General features: G+C 43.4%; 1 protein-coding gene across 1 annotated transcript in view; it reads right to left on the reverse strand.

The window, feature by feature from the left end:
* Nucleotides 1–11,141: 11,141 nt before the first annotated feature.
* Nucleotides 11,142–19,030, reverse strand: part of LOC138592823 (anosmin-1) — a 46,089-nt gene continuing 38,200 nt past the window's right edge. The window contains exons 10-14 of the mRNA XM_069663703.1: nucleotides 17,682–17,770; nucleotides 16,436–16,607; nucleotides 14,917–15,137; nucleotides 14,086–14,227; nucleotides 11,142–12,358 (exon numbers count right to left, since the gene is read on the reverse strand). Coding sequence (XP_069519804.1) covers nucleotides 12,300–12,358; nucleotides 14,086–14,227; nucleotides 14,917–15,137; nucleotides 16,436–16,607; nucleotides 17,682–17,770 — 683 coding nt within the window. The 3' untranslated portion in view covers nucleotides 11,142–12,299. The remainder of the gene's footprint in view (nucleotides 12,359–14,085; nucleotides 14,228–14,916; nucleotides 15,138–16,435; nucleotides 16,608–17,681; nucleotides 17,771–19,030) is intronic.

A 19,030-nucleotide genomic window follows, 5' to 3' on the forward strand; every position in this document is an offset into this window, starting at 1 on the left:
TGAGAGGAGATGAGCACAGAGATGAGCTGAGTTTGGAAACGTTATACGCTCACAGATGTGAGAAAAGAGAGAGTGCGGGTTTCACGGCACAAATCATATGATGTAGTACATTTTTTCTGAACTGAAAAAGAGGAATATTTAGCACATATGAATCTTGCGGGAAATGTGAGGTTTTCCAGGAATTCTGCTTCAGCCAAATGACAGATAATGTTTCATAAGAGTCTCTTGTGTCGAGAAATTAAACATCAATTGATTAAAAAACACCAAAATATGCTCCTGCAGTCGTGAGATGTCAGTATAAAAGATTGGGGAGTGAACTGCGCCTGGAAAATATGCTCTAGTGTTCTGTCACAAGTGATGAAAAGCAGATTGTCCCAAAACGTATCAGATAAGTAGCTGATAATGTCATCCATCCCGAAGGTGGGACGTGGTTAGCGGCCACTCACCATCAAAGCGTGGAAAAAGAGAGATCATCCCTGGTTCAGCCATGCAGTGAAACCCCTCCTAACATGTAAACCATCTGTTTTTTTTTCTCCTCTCGAGTGTCATAAACGTGTTACAGGCCGTACAGGCACAGTGGCCCGTCCTGACACTGAATCACACGATTCCCTCGGCTCACCTAAATCTCGGCTCCACTCAACACCTCAACACAAACGGAACTGTTTATGTAGCAAACAGGCTCAAAAAGCAGACACACTTTAGACAGGCGGATTTATGGCCGAGATTTTGCTGTTTTATTCTGAAAATCTGATCCACCCAGTGCAGCTTTTCGCACTGCTTAAGACAGCCCTTTTCCCCCCTCTATTATCCCTGAATTAATCTCTAACTTGGTTTAAAATGTGGTCACTTACATATGCTTCAGTGGTGTGACAGATCTATACCATCATGCTCTGCTTCACATCGTCCTCACCCTCTGAGACAAACTCGACCCGGCTGTGCCTGGAAGCACACGGAGGCCCAGGAAGCAGTCAGCCATCACTGAGGTCATAAATACAAGTCTTGAAGTCTTAAGATGTTGCCTGTATGCATTATTCTTTTCTATCTTTATTATAATCAAAATAACAGGTTTTATTTTAGGACCTTTTAACACCATTAATGACATGATTTGTTATCTATATAGCAGGATTTAATGATTCATAAAAGCAACATTATGTGACTTTTGTACCTTGATAAGCAGCTTTAATGTAAGTTAAAAGTACACTGACTTGTAATAGGAACAATGGTCGATCTGTCATTCTGTACTCTGCGTTATTCTTGCCATATGTAACTCAGGTAGAGGGGGCACAATGTGCTTTGTAAGTGAGACCCCTGAAGGCCTGTACCTCGTGTTATCGGACTTCCCTTGGTGTTCTCGGTGCCCAGATGATCTGATAATGGGGTTTTTTTGGCCTTTGCTTTTATTAGATAACAGAGTCTGAAATGTGGGAAGAGATAGAGTGGATGACATGCAGCAAAGGGCCATGGGTTGAAGTCGAACCCGGAGCTGCTTCATTGAGGACTGAGCCTCTACACACGGGAATCACGTTTAAATTATTTTTTAAGTTATTTCTTGAGTCATTTTTTTTGGCCTTTATTTACAAGACAGCTGAAGTGAGACAAGAAATATGGGAAGAAGAGAGAGTGCCGAAGGCGGGAGCAGAACCTGCAGCAGCTGCGTCGAGGACTGTAGCCTCTGTATACAATACGCCTCCTCTAGCTAGCTAAACCAGTGCCCCAATGTGACCTTTTTTCACATTCAAGATTCAAAGTCTTGATATCAACGTCAGTACTTCCCAAACGGTACCACGATAGCCTATGAGAGACAAGTCTACAAAAAGATAGAGCTGCTGCTGATGAAGCCAGACAACTGTAAACATGCTAGCTGTTGATGCTATACCTTAGCTAGCTTACTAGCTACAGCTTCTGTTAAAAGATATCAAAATCAACAGGTAAAATTTTACGTTGACGCTTCACTGAAGCATGGACAAGCAGTGTTGACGACGTCTCATCAAAATCCTCATTTGGACTCTTTAAACCTGCTGCTTTTCTTTTTTGTTCGCACTGCAAAGAAATGCCAACTTGTTGCTCCACGTCAAACTCCATCTGCTTTCAGATGAGATCAGGTGAGGTGGTGCATTGCTCCCTTTAGCACTATAGACAAACTGTATGACGCGTTTTAATCTTTAGAATGTTATAAATTTATATTCATAGGTTTATTTAAGTAATAAAATGTTTCAGGACATGACTGACCACAGCCAGAGTACGAGGTCCAGCAGGTTGAACAGCTGTCTGGCTGGCAAACGGTGAGAGACGCAGACGACCAGAGAGCGGTTTACGTTCACCAGCCAGGCCCTCTGTTTGACATCAGGTTTTTTTTTTTAATAATAAGAGCCAGCTGCCCGCAACATCAGCATTCAGCTTCATACCAGCGTAAAAAAAAAACACATGAAAGTTAGTGCTTTAAACAGGTCCAGATTCTTTTCGTACGCCACGGGCAGAACCAGCCTGCTCGTCAGTATTACAATCAATGGTGCCTGTGATCATCTACGGTGGAAATGAGCTCTTAGCCTTGGAGCGCACACAGAGAGAGCAAGAGAGAGGGAGAGAGAACCAGGACAAAATACTGCATATTCATTATATAAACATTGTGGTTGGCTGAGCCGTGCGCCGGCTTTGTTTTTAATGGATTTAAATCAACTCCTTCATACAACATAAAAACAAAACATCAAGTTATCCTGGTGTTAATTTATTTGTGAAGTCAATTGCAGTTTCTTTTCCTTTTTTGCCTCTATACGCAGTGATTGCACAAATAAACTGTTATTTTACTGTGCAATCAGTGTCGGGCGACCCTTTTCAGCTCCTGCTTCGTCCTGATTTCCTCAGGACACAAATGGATTCAACCAAAATGTTGCCAAATATCCCATCGCCTCATTGTGGGTGATTATTTATTTCTGTATGTATTTATTATTTAGGATATGAACAATATATGGACATACATTTTTGCCAAAGTGGAACGATTAAGATTGACATGGAGTAGATTTTTCTGTGTATTTCAGCTGAAGTTGTTTTAAAAGCATTTCCTGTTTACTCCCTTGTGATGTTCCACTTCCTGCCTTTGTGTGTTTTCCCGCCTGTTTGATTATGTGCCCGGCCCTTATTGTTTTCACCTGCCCCTTGATTGTCTCACCTGTGTCTGATTGCCTCACCTCCCCGGTGTATTCAGTCTTCCCACGTCTCTGTGCTAGTTTGTTGTCGTGTCAAATTGTCCGTCAAGTCTCTCTTGCTTTTTCCCTGTGGACTCGTGTTGATTTTTCCTTGTTACAGTTGAATTTTAAGTTGGACCTTTTGGATTTATAGACTTTAGAATTAAGCTTTTGTTTTTGCACTGCCTTTTTGCATTTACCTTGTTTTGTATTTTATTTAATAAATCTCATAGTCTGCGTCTGGGTCCTCTCCTTTTTAGTTTGAACCCTGAAAGTCCTCCATGCATCGATTGCGGGGCTCGACTTCGACTCACGGCCCCTTGGTTCATGTCTACCCCGCTCTCTTCTCCCCACATTTACTGTGAATCTTCATTGTCCTATCAAAGCAAGACTAAAATAAATAAATAAGAGCAAAATAAGAGCAAAATAAGAGCATGAATTTTAATCTGTAAACAGCCTTCTGAACACATTTTTTCCACTGCTATTTTTTCTCTCACGCAAGTTTATTTTGACATTGAGAGGAAGCGGAGGTGTTGAAGCGCGGTGTTTACACATCACATCATGCCTGTCATACTTCCCATTTTTGCTGTAACCGCCACTCTGGATGGATGGCAGATGCTTCATCTTATTAACACCTCTGAATTAGCTCTCAGACTCCGAGATGTTGTTTACAGTCTCCGATTCTGTACCTCTGCCTTGTGGAGTCTTTAGCGGCAGGAAAAAGCAGAGGAAGCTCCCCTGACAATATCCATTTCTACATCCTCTGTGTGGTTCCCGTCTGAACTCAACCCTTGACCCCTCTTCTTGTCCTTGGGCCTGGGTCCTGCCCTCCCGCTCCTCCTGGGTACATGCTGACCTGTGAACTCTGCCTCGCCTCTGAGGCCCGGCTACCGACCCCGCGCGCTGACTTCACAGGAGAAAAGAACACAAGACGGAAAGTTGCCCCTCATCGCTAGTCACGCCTGGGGGTGTATTTTATTGTGAAAGGACCCACACCAGCCAGAGATCCCGATTCTAAAAGGTCAGCTTTTGTATTTTGAGATATCACCTATAAATCACACCGTTAAGCGCACATTTTGCTTCATGTAACACTGGATCGCGCATGGCGAATAGACGATAGCATACTGAACTTCCTAACTTCATTAATCAGGAGAGGGTCACTCAGGTCAACATGTGTTTATTCTCAGGAAGGAGCATTAAGGGGATTAACACTAATCAGAGGGGATTATACACAACTATTACCCAGCTGGATGGTACTTTCCTGTCTGATCTCTTCACTTTGTACGCCTGTGGTGGAGGATGTTTGGTTTGGAGTGAGGGGATCTGGATAATGACTCCTCTGGTGGCGTTTTCTCTGTAAACACAAACACACTGGACCTCTCGCTTACCTTTGACCCAACGTCCAAAGAATGTAAAGTCCTTTGAACAAAGTGGGTTTCAGTTTAGAGAGAGGGGGAATGCATGCTAAACGTTTCATACTGCAGGTTAAGTGGTTTTAAGGCTCAAAGGAAGACGTGTGGGAATTATTGTGCTTGTTTGTGAACTCATAATATTCAGATTTGAGTTTCATTTCAAATGTAATGTCACTTTTTTATATTTCACTATATAAGAAATTGCGTATTTTCAAGCATTAGACCTACGTACAGTTTTGAGATGCACGGTTCCAGATACTTTTCCTTTTTAATAGCACTTTAAACATTAAATCCACAACATTTCAGAGAGACATTTTATAGTATATATTTTTTATAATACTGTTATACTTAAAAGCAGGTGAAGACCCAGGGGTGTCTCAAAGTTATCCCAGAGGGACAACCACAAAATTGCAGTAGCGATAGATTGGAAAGGGGAGGGAAAAGACAACGAAACTGTATAGAGCCGCTACAGGCTTCCTTAATGAAATAAAGCACTAAAATGATTAACTGAATCACCGCTGCCAAGCAGCTGACTCAAAACCAAAATTGTCCGGGAGACCCAGAAAACTCGAAGCTGAAGGCAAAGGCTGCCAGGGAGGCCTTTGATAACTCAAAAGGCTGGAGTCACACAAACTCTCCAGTACCCCAAATTATTCCCTGGGAAACAGGCAATTGACCACAAATACACACAAAGTTCTGAGTTGGTGTTTGCAGATACACCGACAACTAGAGAAGCCACATGGAGAACCTCTCACTACCTCTGAAGGTGAGATAATGAGTCAGGGCAGTGCACTGGAGACTCAGGGTATATGAAGACTCCCCACACCTGGGCTTAATCAAAGCCAATCAGTGCCACACACACCTGATTGCAGCGAGTTGATTCTTTCACCACTCTCACAGGGCCGAAAGGTTGAGTGCCCTCACACCTCCAGAACAAGAGCAGCAAGGTAAAGATCTTTACGACACTAAGCTTGCCACCTTTGTCAAGGTTTCACAGATACCAACCAGAAGCAATAAAAAATATTAATACTTGAGAAAAAAAATGACAATTTCCTAGAGTATACAACTAAAATTCTGGTTACTGAATGAAGAATGCAAGCAAAATTAACTCTGTACAATAGGCTACCATTGAACAAAACAAATGCGTACAAAAAGTATACAGCAACATCACAAACAATCATAATCCAAATCAAAGTTACCACAAAAGTATCTGTGGCTTCACAAAAAAAATTCAGCTGTAAGCAGAACCAACAGTAGTTGAAGCTGTGCTTGGATTGATTGATGCTAAGCAGATTCATCTTCCATCACTATGGAACAGCAATACACAAATCCTGCTAGCTACCAGGTACTAGCCAGCTGTAGCTACCATTAGCCCGGGGCACACAGCACACGACACAGTAGTGTATTTTAAGCTAATGAAGCTAACTTACAGTATTAATGCCTCATCCCTCCACTGTACTCTTCATCTTTCATATTATTCTCTATATTTGGTATCACAATATCTCCACCATGTTAGCAATTAGCATCCTTATTGCTGGAATTAGCATTCTGTGACCGTCGCCATGGCATCTGCCGTTCCCCCTCATAACCAGCTGATTAACACGAACATATTGTGTTTCACCGAATCGATTCAACACTTGTAACGACTCCAAGACTAGAACTGTTAGAGTAACGTTTGTTTATGTTAGCCCACAAGTGCTGTCTGACTTGCAATAAGATTAACCAACCAAAAGCAGCAAAGGTCAAAGGTCGTCATCACTCAAGCCACTGTGTGTTATTGATGCTTTTACAACAGTTAGTTCCAACCAAGCAGTCTGACTGGACAAGAGGCAGTCCATGAGTGCTGATGTGGAGAACATTACTGGGACTTTTCACTCTGTGTATCACTCCGCCTCAGTTCTGAATACTGTTAATGAACGTTACAGCTGGCCGTCTGTGTCTACATTGATCAAGCTGGTGCCTCGGAATCACACAGCAGACTCTTATTTCACTGATGGATGACAAATTAAAACAAATAGATAAATGTACATGATAAAAAATTTGATCTGTGGTTACCTGTAGACACAGAGTGCAGGAGAATGTTTGGGTTGCTTGGCAACAAAAGTCTGTTTTTTGTAGTTGTGGAACTAGTTGAGTTGGTGGAACAAAAAAATAATCTGCTGATCATTACTACTTTTACTCCTATTAACTGCTTGTGTAACTGTTGTATTAAAGCAATATCACACTCGAGGTAGTGATGTTATACCGAATATCAGCACTGCTGTGATTATGTAACCCCACGACCGAATCATGGCAGTGCTGATATTGAGTACAACATCACTCCCTCTTGTGTGATATTGCTAATTTTACTTTAAAAATCCCAATACTTATCCAACTATTGATTATATTGAAAGGTGATTTGACATTTTTCCTCCGGCAATACATCTCTCCAACATATCAGTCCAATATTTCAACTCTCCAACTGCCACAGAATTACAATAGCGCTGAATCAACAGCTCTCTGACAAGCTGTCAACAATAATGAGCCACTGGAGAAGCCTTGTACTGGACTCCATTTGATTGCACAGGTGTACCTTATAAGCTGGTAACCTTTTCTATATGAAAGAATGTTGCTGTGGTGTTATTACAGCAGCTCAGCCGTGTACAATCCAGGATGGCACTTCTTTTAATTTCATCCAAAATACACACGGGGGAAACTTTTCCAGGCACAGAGACAAGGAAATCAAATTTACCACATGGGTAAAGAAACTGTTACTGAAATGAAAAACAGAAAACAAACATATTATCTGCCTGTCTTTGCTCGTGGTGATGTTTTTACTTCTGGTTCTGCTTTTTTGTAATCACAGCAGACACATGTGCTTATCAGGTTATTCACTCTGTCAACAGGAGACGCGTACTCAGCTTGTCGGCAGCGTTGTACAGCAGCAGTGCTCGTTTAATGTGTGGCATGCATGTTCTCAGGTCTGTCCGTGTGTTCTGGTCTTCATTAGACTTAGACTGAACATCTTTGCGGCCTGACAGCCGGATCCTTTCATGTGTCCCCTGCCTGGTCCCACTCGCCGGAGCCTAACCAGAAACATGCCACTGCCCAGGGCAAGGTCACATCTCTCACCATACCGCAGCATTAAAGCAACATCGCCTTTTCCTAATGGAGGGGGAGGAAACACTCTGGTTATTTTTCATCAATCTCACAGACAACATATTCCAACTCATCATATCGGAGGAGAAATGGATGTGGTCCATGTGGTTGTAATCTGCCGCCCTTGATGATCTCACTGACCCGAACCTCACACGAGAGGAGGATTGGCTTTCAGGTTACGATCGGTGCCATCTGAAAATAAAGTCTATCCATTTGATTTTTCCTGCTGCGTACTTCAAAGTGATGCCAGGATTGTAGCTATCATCAAAACTTAAATTCCGCCCATGCTTTCAGGAGTAATGTTACACTCGGCTCTTGTATGATGACCCATAAAAGTGGCTTAAATTTGATAAATAGAGACGCATGGCTCATTGCAATGTTAATCTGCAGAACGGGTGCTAAGAGGTCAGAGGAAATGTGTGGGAGAAACAGCCTATCTTTGTTGCACTCCGCTGAATGGACTCACTGTGTTTCCTCATTTGTGATAAAAAAAAACGAGGGCCAGAAGACGGGTAAATATTTAACTGACCGGGATTACTCAGAGAGGCGAATGAATAATATTGTATGCAGAAATATGTGTCTAAATGTGAAAGCAGTATCCGCTGCCTGACTTTCACAATAAGGATGTAATGTCATGCAAAGTGAATAAGCCCTCACTGGCCTTGTACCATCAGAGACGAAGCTTTTGTACCGACGACTGGCCTATTATTTAGTTGTTGCATTTTTTCCTCTTTCTTTTATCTCCTCCGAGACTTGGACGTCTCGCAACACGCCTCAAAAGGAGCTAGAGGCCCTTTTGTTTTGAGGTTTTCACACTTGAGGGCCATGGTATTCGGTGTGTGTAGAGAGGGGCTGTGACAGGCTGAAAGGGAGAGGGGCTGGGCTGGCTCGCACAGAAAAGGAGCCTTGGCTCGACACTGGCCCGGCTCCTGGAAAAGAGAGAGGGATTAGCGTGCACAGACCGGGAGGAACTAATCTCCTGTGACATAATAGAACTGTACATAAACAACGTCCCTGAGAAGTGAGTGGCGAAGCATTGACTGGCTGAAGAGGCTGAGTGTGTGAAAACAAGAGCGCTGAATTATTTGTGGCTCGCTGCAGAGAAATGGTGATGAGAAGTGACTCCAAATGTAAACATCTGGACGGCCATGTCTGCTCAGAAAAATACACTTATGAAAACAAACACTCGCGAAGAATATGCAAACACAGAACACAGTGCATTTTGTTGTTCTTTCTTTTGACATGTTTGAAGTGACACTGATAACCTCCAGCAGCAGAAAGGACGCTATGGCTTTGCTGGTAGCACACTGGAAGTATATTTGTATAATTTCACATTAGGGACCCCGGGCCCGGATCAAGTACACTTGACCCCAAAGTGCGGTTCGTTTGATTAGTGTGCAGTGTTATGACCAAGGCCATGTCCACACGGAGACGGGTTTAGGAGTAAACGCCAAAGTTTTTTGTCGTATGGTCGTTTCGTCCACACGGAACCAGCGTTTCAGGAGCCCGTATACGCTAATTTTTGAAACCGCCTCCCAGAGTGGATAAATCCCTAAACGCCACCCTGACGTTTCCGTGTGTACAGCCTATACGGATCTTTCTTGAATCGCGCCGCCTCCGTACGTCGCGCATGCGCTAACCCCACCACCAACAACAACAACAACAACTACTATGGCGGACTACAGTGTCACGCTCGTTCTGCAGACCCGAAGCAGAAGTTCAACCTCGTCGTCAGTCCACACAAAGGTCTCTTTTCTAGTTCCACTCATATTTTGCGCCATCGTCTTCTGCTTGTGTTTCTTCTTTGTTGTTACACTTACACGCATGCTCTATTTCTTCTTCTCCGGTTTGTTGTATTTGTGTGGCTGCGTTACAGCGCCACCCACAGGCCGGTTGTATATATAACAGCGTTTCAGCTGTTTCGTGGGGACGCAAACATTTCCTGAGACGGCTTCGTGTTTACGGAAAACTTTTTCAAAACGAAGTCGGCTCCGTCTCCGTGTGGACATGGCCCAAGTCATCTTTGCTCAAGTCTCAAGCAAGTCTCGAGTCATTTTTTCTTGGGCAAGTCAAGTCACAGGTTAAGTCAAGTCAAGTTAAGTCGAGTCCTTAGTTAAAGCAAGTCAAGTCCCGAGTCAAGTCACTTTTTCCACCCAAGATAGAGCACTGTCACCTGTAGTACCCGGTCTTTATTAAGAGAACACAAGGTATTAGCAGCTCGTCTAGTAATGCCCCAGTGCCCCCTTTGACCCTGAAGAGGATAAGCGGCATAGATAATGGACGGATGGAGAATTAAATCAATGCTTAAAGATACAAACAACTTAGCATTTCCTGTATGTTGCAGTAACTCTCCTAAAGTACCTCCTAATCCAAAGTCCCAGCTTTGGATGTCGAGCACAAATGAGGCAAAAGCAAGGGTTTGGATACTCCGATGAACTAGTTGGGGGGGGGGGGGGGGGAGAATGAGCAAACCATCAACTGATGATGCTGTGGCTCAGAGATAGAACGGGTCGTCCACATATCAAAGGTAGTTGGTTCGATCCTTGTCTCTTCAAGTTTCGCTTGCCTAAGCATGCTTGGGAAAGACACTGAACCCAAAGTTAACACAAAGGGTGGGTGAGCGCATGTGAATGTATTAGGAGATGATGCCTTGCATGGCGTCCTCATAAGTGTATCATTGTGAACTGGTGAATGCTGATATGAAGTGCTTTGAGTGTTTGAAAGACAAGAAAGTCTCCTTAGAAGTGCACTCATTTACCACATCAAAGACAGTGACATTCATCAGCGCAGACAGCATGGAGGACGAATGACCTCCTTGATAGTCAGACAAGGGCAAGTCTAATTCCCTGAAGAAGAATCTAATGCATATAACTTCCCCGTCTCAACAAGATAAGATATATTGAAGGTATGCACTATTAAACTCTATTCCTCACAGGATTATTGTCTGTGAGCTGAAGTAGGCTCTCATCCGACATGCACAAATAACTCAAAAATCATTCCCTCCATGCATAAGCTGGACTCTCAGTGTCACTCTTAGCTTTATTTTCTTGTAAACATTTCCACTTTTCATTTTATGAGGTGGGGGGAAAGGCGGCTGAGCAGAGGAGGGATTTAATGCTTCTCAAACACACACATGCTCGGAGAAGCGGAGCATTATGTCGAGGGGAGGCCGACCTCGGCGATGCTTAAACTCACTCGGGCTGTTGAGCTGGATGACCTGTTTATTTGGACTTGCAGAGCGCATGTCTCGGGCTCCTGGGCCGATCAGTGAATATTCTGTCCACGCTCTGCCACGCTGGGTTTTACGGCCAAAATAAGCAACACTAAGTGCCAAATGGCCGAGCGCTGCGAGGAGAGGCACGTCTATTTACTGCTCACAGCAGCTTCAATTAAACACACAGCGAAGGGGACTGGTTAAGGATTATTTTATTACTTAGCATTTTGTACAGTTTCTACCATGGAAAAATAACATGTAACATAAGACTGTATTTACAATTCCATTTTTACAAAATGTCTTTACAAGATTTTTTGCCGGTTTCAAAAACTTGAGACTAAAACACACACGCGAAAAAAAAAACATCCACATTCACACACATCCAAACCAAACTTTGTAATACACACATAAATAAATATAGACATTCACTGACTGTTCCACGACAAATATTTCTACAGCCAAGAACATGTACAATTCATCGTTTCCACACGAGTTATAATTTCATTAATAAACATGACATATTACTCCCAATATAGTTCTTTGTTAATCTGTTAATGAAATATTGCTAACATACTGAAAAGAGGTAACACAGACATTATTTCATGCCAACAGAACGCTAATGCTTGTCATGCAAAACCATTACAAGCTCTCAATTTGAAGCAAGTAATTCATTTACAGGTCAAAAATCAAATGTACTACATGCAACATACTATGCGAAATATTCTGGGTTAGACAACGATGACTTTAGTTACATTATCCATCAGTACGACTGTTTGCCTAAGCGCCTCTTTAATGGGTAACACAAAATAAATAGAGGAATTTCTACGTTTCTTTCTTCATGAATAAACAATTGTTTTTCAGATCTGCCGTTTCCCACCCTCCGTGTTTAACCAATCCTCAATCAAGTCTCCAAATCAATTTCTTTTAACAGTTGCTTCTCATTTACGGCTGATCAAACTGAAATATCTGGTTGCAGCATACGGCGACGGCGACAACTGTAGGGGTTCCTGTGTTTTACTTACATGACATAACTGCCGGGTGAGTCGGGGATCGTGTTAGGGAGCTGTGTACTACTAACCAACGCAAAAAAATATGAGACCTTGCAGTAGAAATGTCACTGTACAGACCAACCCGTCAGGTGACACGCATCAGTCAGAAGAGAGGGGTTCAGAAGGAATAGCTGATGTATTGTGGAGCCCGGAGAGGTATGGACCCTTGTTTGACGAGCAGGGGGGTCAGTTCATGGTCTGGTGCGCTGTGTTTCTGTTTGGTTCCACACATTCCTTCCCTGACAAGACAGGAGCAGAGAGCCACTTGGTTCTTCTCCCCATTGGGTTTGCCTCCACGTGGAGCTCAGTGCCTCTCTACCGATGGCTTCTGGTGGTGGGAGTGGTGCTTCCGGAGTCTGGGCCCTGCAAAACACACATCGCAGAGATCCATCAGATAATAATAACTGACTTTTTTTTCAGGCTGTATTTCTTGCTTGTTTTGCAGCTTGCTGATATAAAGAAGTGTTAAACCTGTTTTCTAGGTCATGAATACTTTAAATATACTGTATCCTCCACTTTTGCTGAGCTAAGGATCCTTCAGTGTCTCTCATGCTGCCTAAGAGGAAAAATGTGGCGGAAGAACAGCATGTTTTCTTGCTGATTTTGGGGCGACTTAAAAGCAGCAGAAACAAACTGTAAACACAACATTAAAAATGATCCCCTTATAAAATTGCCATGGTGAACCTGTTTGCAAGCAGTTATCTAAACCTCGAGAACACTGGTTCTCAACTGGTCTGGCCTCGGGACCCACCACCACCTCCTTAATGAAAAATCGTGACCAAAATGTCTGAAATGTTTCAAATACTTTTCCGATTGCCAATTTCAATACCAATATATTTGGCACATGTGTTTTTCCACCTAATTTCAAAGAACATCAAGTCTCCTTTATAGTGGAATTGATATCATGCCTACTCTTAATGTAGTGGCCAAAAACTGCCATACCGCAGACATCTTGACCCCTTCTTCACGCTTGATGGTAGAGGCGTTGTACAAAAGGTCACTCACGTTTCTGAGCGCACCTGAATGCAGCATCCCCCCCTAAACACGGCAGTGAGGGAGACATGCCCGGACTTGTTTACTGCACCTACTACAGAGCAATCAGTGATCGCTGACGGACTCTTTTTATCGTGTGTGCGTCCATGAATATGTAAGTTAGTTTTGCACTGATGCTTGTGTTACTCTCTGTAAGCGTCGGCTTTGGCTGCGAGTGTATTTTTGTTTAATGTTGTTAAGTCCGGTAAAATGAGGAGAATGTGAGCTAACTGTTAGCTAGTTAAGAGTTGTGAAAGTTGTTTAACTTCGAGTCATTGGCTCGAGTTTCTGTGACTTTTTAGTCTTTATTTGTATATTGTTGATAACTTTGCGCAGGCAGTGCGTGCTCACACTCGCGCCAAGTTAATATCGTAGCATTAAGTCAAGCTCTTTCAGGGAATCATCGAGCGCTTAGGCAGAATTAAAGAGTTGTTTTATCGGCGGAAAATATCGGCAGAAAAATCACATATCTGCCAATGCGTCATTTTCAAGCCATAATCTGCAGATACCGTGCCGATAATATCGTGCATCCCTACTTAAATCTTAAAACTAAAGGGTTAAAAAACAACAAACTGCTGTAGTACAAAAGGTCATGCACCAGTCTATGTCTTGGTTTCGAGCAATTGCCAGGTAACGTGCGAATTAATCCCCTGTAGAGGTGGGGATAGGCAGATGTTGTCACCATTGGACAGAGGCAGGCTAATTGTTTTTCCCTGTAACCAGTTTTTGTGCTAAACGAATCAATTGTAGTCTTATATTTATTGCACGGTCGTGAGAGTGGTATCGATCTTCTCAACTCTCTACAGGAACCAAATAAACACATTAACTTTAATGTCAAAGTATTGCTTTAAAGATAAACGGAGGATCTGCAGTATGCTACAGATGAACAGCTCCTGAATAAAACAATAGCCCCCACACAAACTTTAACAAACCAAATCACTCTGTGGACACGATATAACAATAGAATTATAAAACCAAGCACTTAAACTGATTTAATTAAGGTTCAGGTCATAGATTCCTCAGGTGCTTTCACATGCTAACATCTGACAGCGACTTACGGTGTTGAATGACTGGTAATATGTTCGGGGTCTGGAAGGTCTTGACAGTGGCGGGACCTTCTCCTCCAGTTGTTATGACCTGCACCTCCAGCCTGTAGTAGGTGGACGCCCGCAGGTTGGACACCACAAGCAAGTTATGATCCTGCCAAGAGAGGAAGGAGACATGCAATCAGCTGAAACACAACAGAGCGTGCGTTTGAATACGACATGGCTTGAATGAGAATGGGCTGTAAACCAGGGCAGTGTCAGCTGCGTAGCTGCCTTTGCACAAGCCGCAGACAAAAACAAAGACTTTGTTTTCATAAGGCTTTCTGTCTCTCTTTCTCGCTGCCAGCTTGATAAAGTGTGCAGTGGGTGGTTTTATTTATAGACAAGCTCCAGAGGCTGGGAGGTGCAGATAGGCGGAACGTGTTGTTGATGGAGCAGATTATGTCAAAGAGCGGCTTTTTCAGAGCTCTCAGGGAGGATGAAAGAGGAAGATGTAAAAGCAGATGAAAAGGTAGAGGAGGAGAGCTTCCAGCAGGACACAACACTTCCTCAAATCTCTCCCGGTGTCTGTCTACACACCGGCGCTTATCACAAGATTCATGCAAAGCGGCCGCAACAATCTTATCCTCACATCCTCCTCACCTCTGACAGGTGCTGTGAAATGAAATGCAGAAGATGGAACATACTTTCCTGCTGCAAGAGATAATTTATTGACTCTAAATGGCCCCCGTGGTAGACGGGAACATTATCAATCTGCAACATTTGATAAACGATTTGCTCTATAGCTATTGCAGCCGACAGAACAGAAAAACACTTTTCCTTTTTTAATGAAAACAGACTTACCGGAGGCAGGATCTGGGACTGGGAGATGATGCTGTTAGGGAGGCTGTTTTGCCGGCTTTCAGTGGTGATCTCGGCCCAGGTGACCTGGAAGCCTGTGATCCGCTGATGGGGAGCCACCCTGGACACACGCCACAGGAAGTTGCCCGTTATGTTTCCGTCGTTGATGGTGAAAGAGGCCGTCAGGTTCTCGGGTTTAGCCAAAACTTTTGGAAGCGCTGGAGCTGTAAGAAGAAAGATGGATTCAGCTGGAGTGTTGATATTAAAGAAACAGTTCAACATTTTGGGAAATGGACTTCTTTGCTTTGTTTGCCAAGTTCGATGTGAGGATTAATACCACTCTCATTGTCTTTAAAGAGCGGGTGTTATGCTGTTTCACATTTTAAGGCATATATATAATGTTACAATGTTGGATGTCCAGACTAAACGTGGGTGAAGTTTCAAATCTGTAGGTGAAAGTCTGTTGGAGTAATCCCCAGGCTTCTCCGCTCAGTCTACAGGCTGCTGTGAACGGCAGGTTTCACACAGGCTGCACTTTGTGACGGCTTCCCAGAGCTGGCCAATCAGAAGAAAGCGGGCTTGTAGGGGCGGGGTTTCTTAAAGGGACAGAGCTGACTGAGCCGTTTCAGGCAGAGGCTGTATGAGGGCCTGCACAGAGCACCAGTGTGAGAAAAATTAGGAGTTTTTTTAACTGTAAGTTATGCTAAGCTACTCCACAGGTATCACAGAGTGAAAAATGAAGCTTGAAAGTTGCATAATACCCCACCTTTAAGATTACTACGTAGCTAAACGTAGCTAAGCAGCTGGTTAGCTAACCTTAGCGTTTGATTTGGGTGCACGCTAGCGGTGATCACAGCAAAAACAAAACAAAACTCTGGCACCCACAAACAAATTAAGGCAGAGTTTATTGCTGCTCGTTAATTTTACACACAATAATAATAAGAGTTTTGCTCTGTTTTAGCTAACCTTTAGCACAAACAGGATGAAACAGCTAGCTTGGCTTTGTCCAAAGAACACAAAATCTACCCTTTAAAGCTCACTTAGTATTAACTGGTTACATGTTTCCAATTTTATTTAGAGTAAAACAACACTGTGTGGATTTTTAAAGGTTATGTGTGGGACTTTTTCTAAGCGGGGTGCAATAACAGACCAGAGTCTCTGCAAGCAGCCTGGAAAGGTAATGGTGACTAATACGCTGAGCAAGTGTAACAAATTGACTAGTGAATTTTAGAGCATCTTGTATGCGTATTTTCTCAGGTCAGAGCTGTGTTACTTAATTACAATCTTTTTTGCTAAGCTAAGCTACACTACGCTTACCAGCTGCTTGTTAATATTCACTGCACAGGGGAGTTGTATGCATGTTTTCCTCCAACTCTTTGCAAGAAAGCAAATGAGTCTATTTTCCTGAAATGATGAACTACTCCAGAGCGTATTGATTTTTCCCCATCATGATGATAATAATATGCCGCAGTGTCTGATTACTGTGTCTGCACTAACGCGCATCCAACAGCTCAATACTCACCTCCCTCGCCCGGGCAGGGGATGTGTTTGTGAGTCTTGCTCCGGATTGTGGCGCAGGATGGGGTGAGGAAGGTGGTGCTCTCGTCCTTGGAGCGTCTCTTCGACTTCAGCATGTGCACGGTGACTTTGTACTTGCAGGAGAACAGCAGGCCGGGGAGGTTGATGTAGTTCTCCTGAGCCAAGAAACACATTATTCAGCCATGATGACTTTGACATGTCACCCAGGTCAGGTCCCATGGAGCTTCAGAGATAATTAAATACACAGCGCCGGGGCGGATCACATTCCCACTGTGGACTCGGGGAACATGCCCCACATTACAGGATACTTTGAACACTCACATGGTCGGGGTTACGCCACTATCCTTACAATGTAATGATAATATTATAGCTTCCATATGCAGCATAAAGACAAGACGACCTTAATTAAGACGCAGTATGTTAATAAATTCATTCCACTTATTTCAAACTCTAATCATCTATTGATCTTAACATAAAATGGCTTTCTCATCTCTTCTCGCAGAAACAAAAAAAATCCAGCTGACTGGTGGATTCAGATCTTGCATTTGTAATAAAGAGCTTCTACATTAATAGGCGGCCCCTTGAGAGAGGGTGTGTGTATATTCTCGCTGATATGAAACAGCTTTGATTAAAAGTGAATGAGGCGCTGTGCTCACATAAAAGCACAGGCCTGGACTGCTTCCCAGTGATCTATAGAAAAAGGATGTATATTTCCTAGCAACCGGAGCGCCGGTCCCTGAAGAATGTGTTGATTGCCAAGCCTCTGCCATGCTGCATCAGCCTGAGACTCCCCCCCCCCTCCAACCCCGCCAAGACTCTCACATCCCCTACACAGACCAGACTGCACCCTAACAGAAAAGCCCCACGCAGGAGCAGTGCAGGGGCCGTTGGAGGTGACTGATCCGCCATTCCGGGAAACATTGTTGAAGTAAATGCGTTTTATTGGCCGACACGCCACATGGCTGACCACACGACTGACTCATAATATTCAAAACAACAGCCAGCGAAGTGAAAATCAGACGCAACAGCACTCCGGCTCGCTCAGAGGAGCTGTTTTCTTTAGCGGAGCTGTCCTTTCCTGAGCGTCAGACAAAAGGTTAGGCGCGTGCTTTGCATAGCACAGAGCTGCTGATCAAGCCATCGCTCTCTTTCTCTCTCTCTGTCTGCTCTGCACCCTGTGAGCAGACTCTCAGGAGGGAGAGGTGTGAAACGGCTGTGTGGGGACTGACCTGTGTGACAGATTTCTCCGGTCCTCGGGTCTCGTTGTGGCTGCAGTACTCGGGCATCCACTGGACGTGGTAGCGGCTCACAGCGGGATCTGAAACAAACAGAGGAGAGAGAAAACACTTGTTTACATTACACCGTAAAAGTGTATTAATCCGAGGATTTCATTCATGAAGCAAAAGTGTCGTTTTTCAAGGTTCTGAAGTGTACTGATGTCTTTACAGTTTTCCCTAAATTTAACCAGCTGCTGTAATTACAGATGAATCTCAGTGCGAGGGGCAACATAATGTTTCAGCAGATCAAAGTACAAAGTAACAGGTGGATGTAGCTCATTAGAAACATCCATCCATCCATTATCTATAGCGCTTATCCTGTATAGCCACGGTTCTCAACTGGTGGGTCGGGACCGAAAAGTGGGTCGCAGAGCTGTTTTCAGTGGATGTGAGTTTGAAAAAAAAAAGTTGTGGCAAAAAGTTGCTCCTGCGCTTTTATTTTGAAGGGCATGGGTTTCCTATGACATCGGCCAGTGTAGTTTATTCACTCTTCATGTATTCACTGATTGGATAATCCCAGCTACAATTACAATTACATTCTTGGAAGTAGATGTATTTTAATTATTCTATTTTATTGAATCATTTTTTAAATTAATTTATCTTTTATTCATGTTACTGATCAAATCTCTTCCTCTGATATGATGTCGTCTTTCTAGAACCTTCTATGGTCTTTCATTGCTTTTTTATTTATCTCTTTATTTGTGTTGCTTATCGCTTTAACTGCCTTTGTTTCTGTTTTATCACTTTTATTCCTTTTATTTGCACTTATTCATGTTGACCGTTTGTGTCTGCATCGAGTTCTCGCCTTTTGTTTGGCCTTATTGTTGAACGTTCTGTAACCTGCTTTGTCTTCTGTAAAGAGTTCCTGCCTCTGCTTCGTCTGTCAAAGCACTTTGTGAACATCTGTTTTTAAAGGTGCTGTATCACTTAAGTCCTTATTATTTATGTTGCACTTTTTAAGTTTGTTTCTGTTGAAAAGAGGCCAGACCAGTTGAGAGGCACTGCTGTACGGGGTCGCAGGGGTCGCTGGGGCCTATCCAAGCTGTCGTTGGGCAAGAGGCGGGGTACACCCTGGACTGGTGACAGCCAGTCAATGACAGGGCTGACACATAGAGACAGACAACCTTTCACGCCCACACTCACACAATCTAAAGGGTCACCTATGAACCTAACAAGCATGTCTTTGGACTGTGGGAGGAAGCCGGAGTACCGGGAGGAAACCCGGATGCAAACTCCACACAGAAAGGCCCCCTACGTCCAAAAAAACGTGCAGCCTCATTAGAAACAGAAAGTCAGATAAA

The sequence above is a fragment of the Semicossyphus pulcher genome, unplaced genomic scaffold, assembly GCF_022749685.1.
Source record: "Semicossyphus pulcher isolate SPU_LCO1_2020_fin unplaced genomic scaffold, fSemPul1.0.p SCAF_15, whole genome shotgun sequence".
In the NCBI taxonomy this organism is placed as follows: Eukaryota; Metazoa; Chordata; class Actinopteri; order Labriformes; family Labridae; genus Semicossyphus; species Semicossyphus pulcher.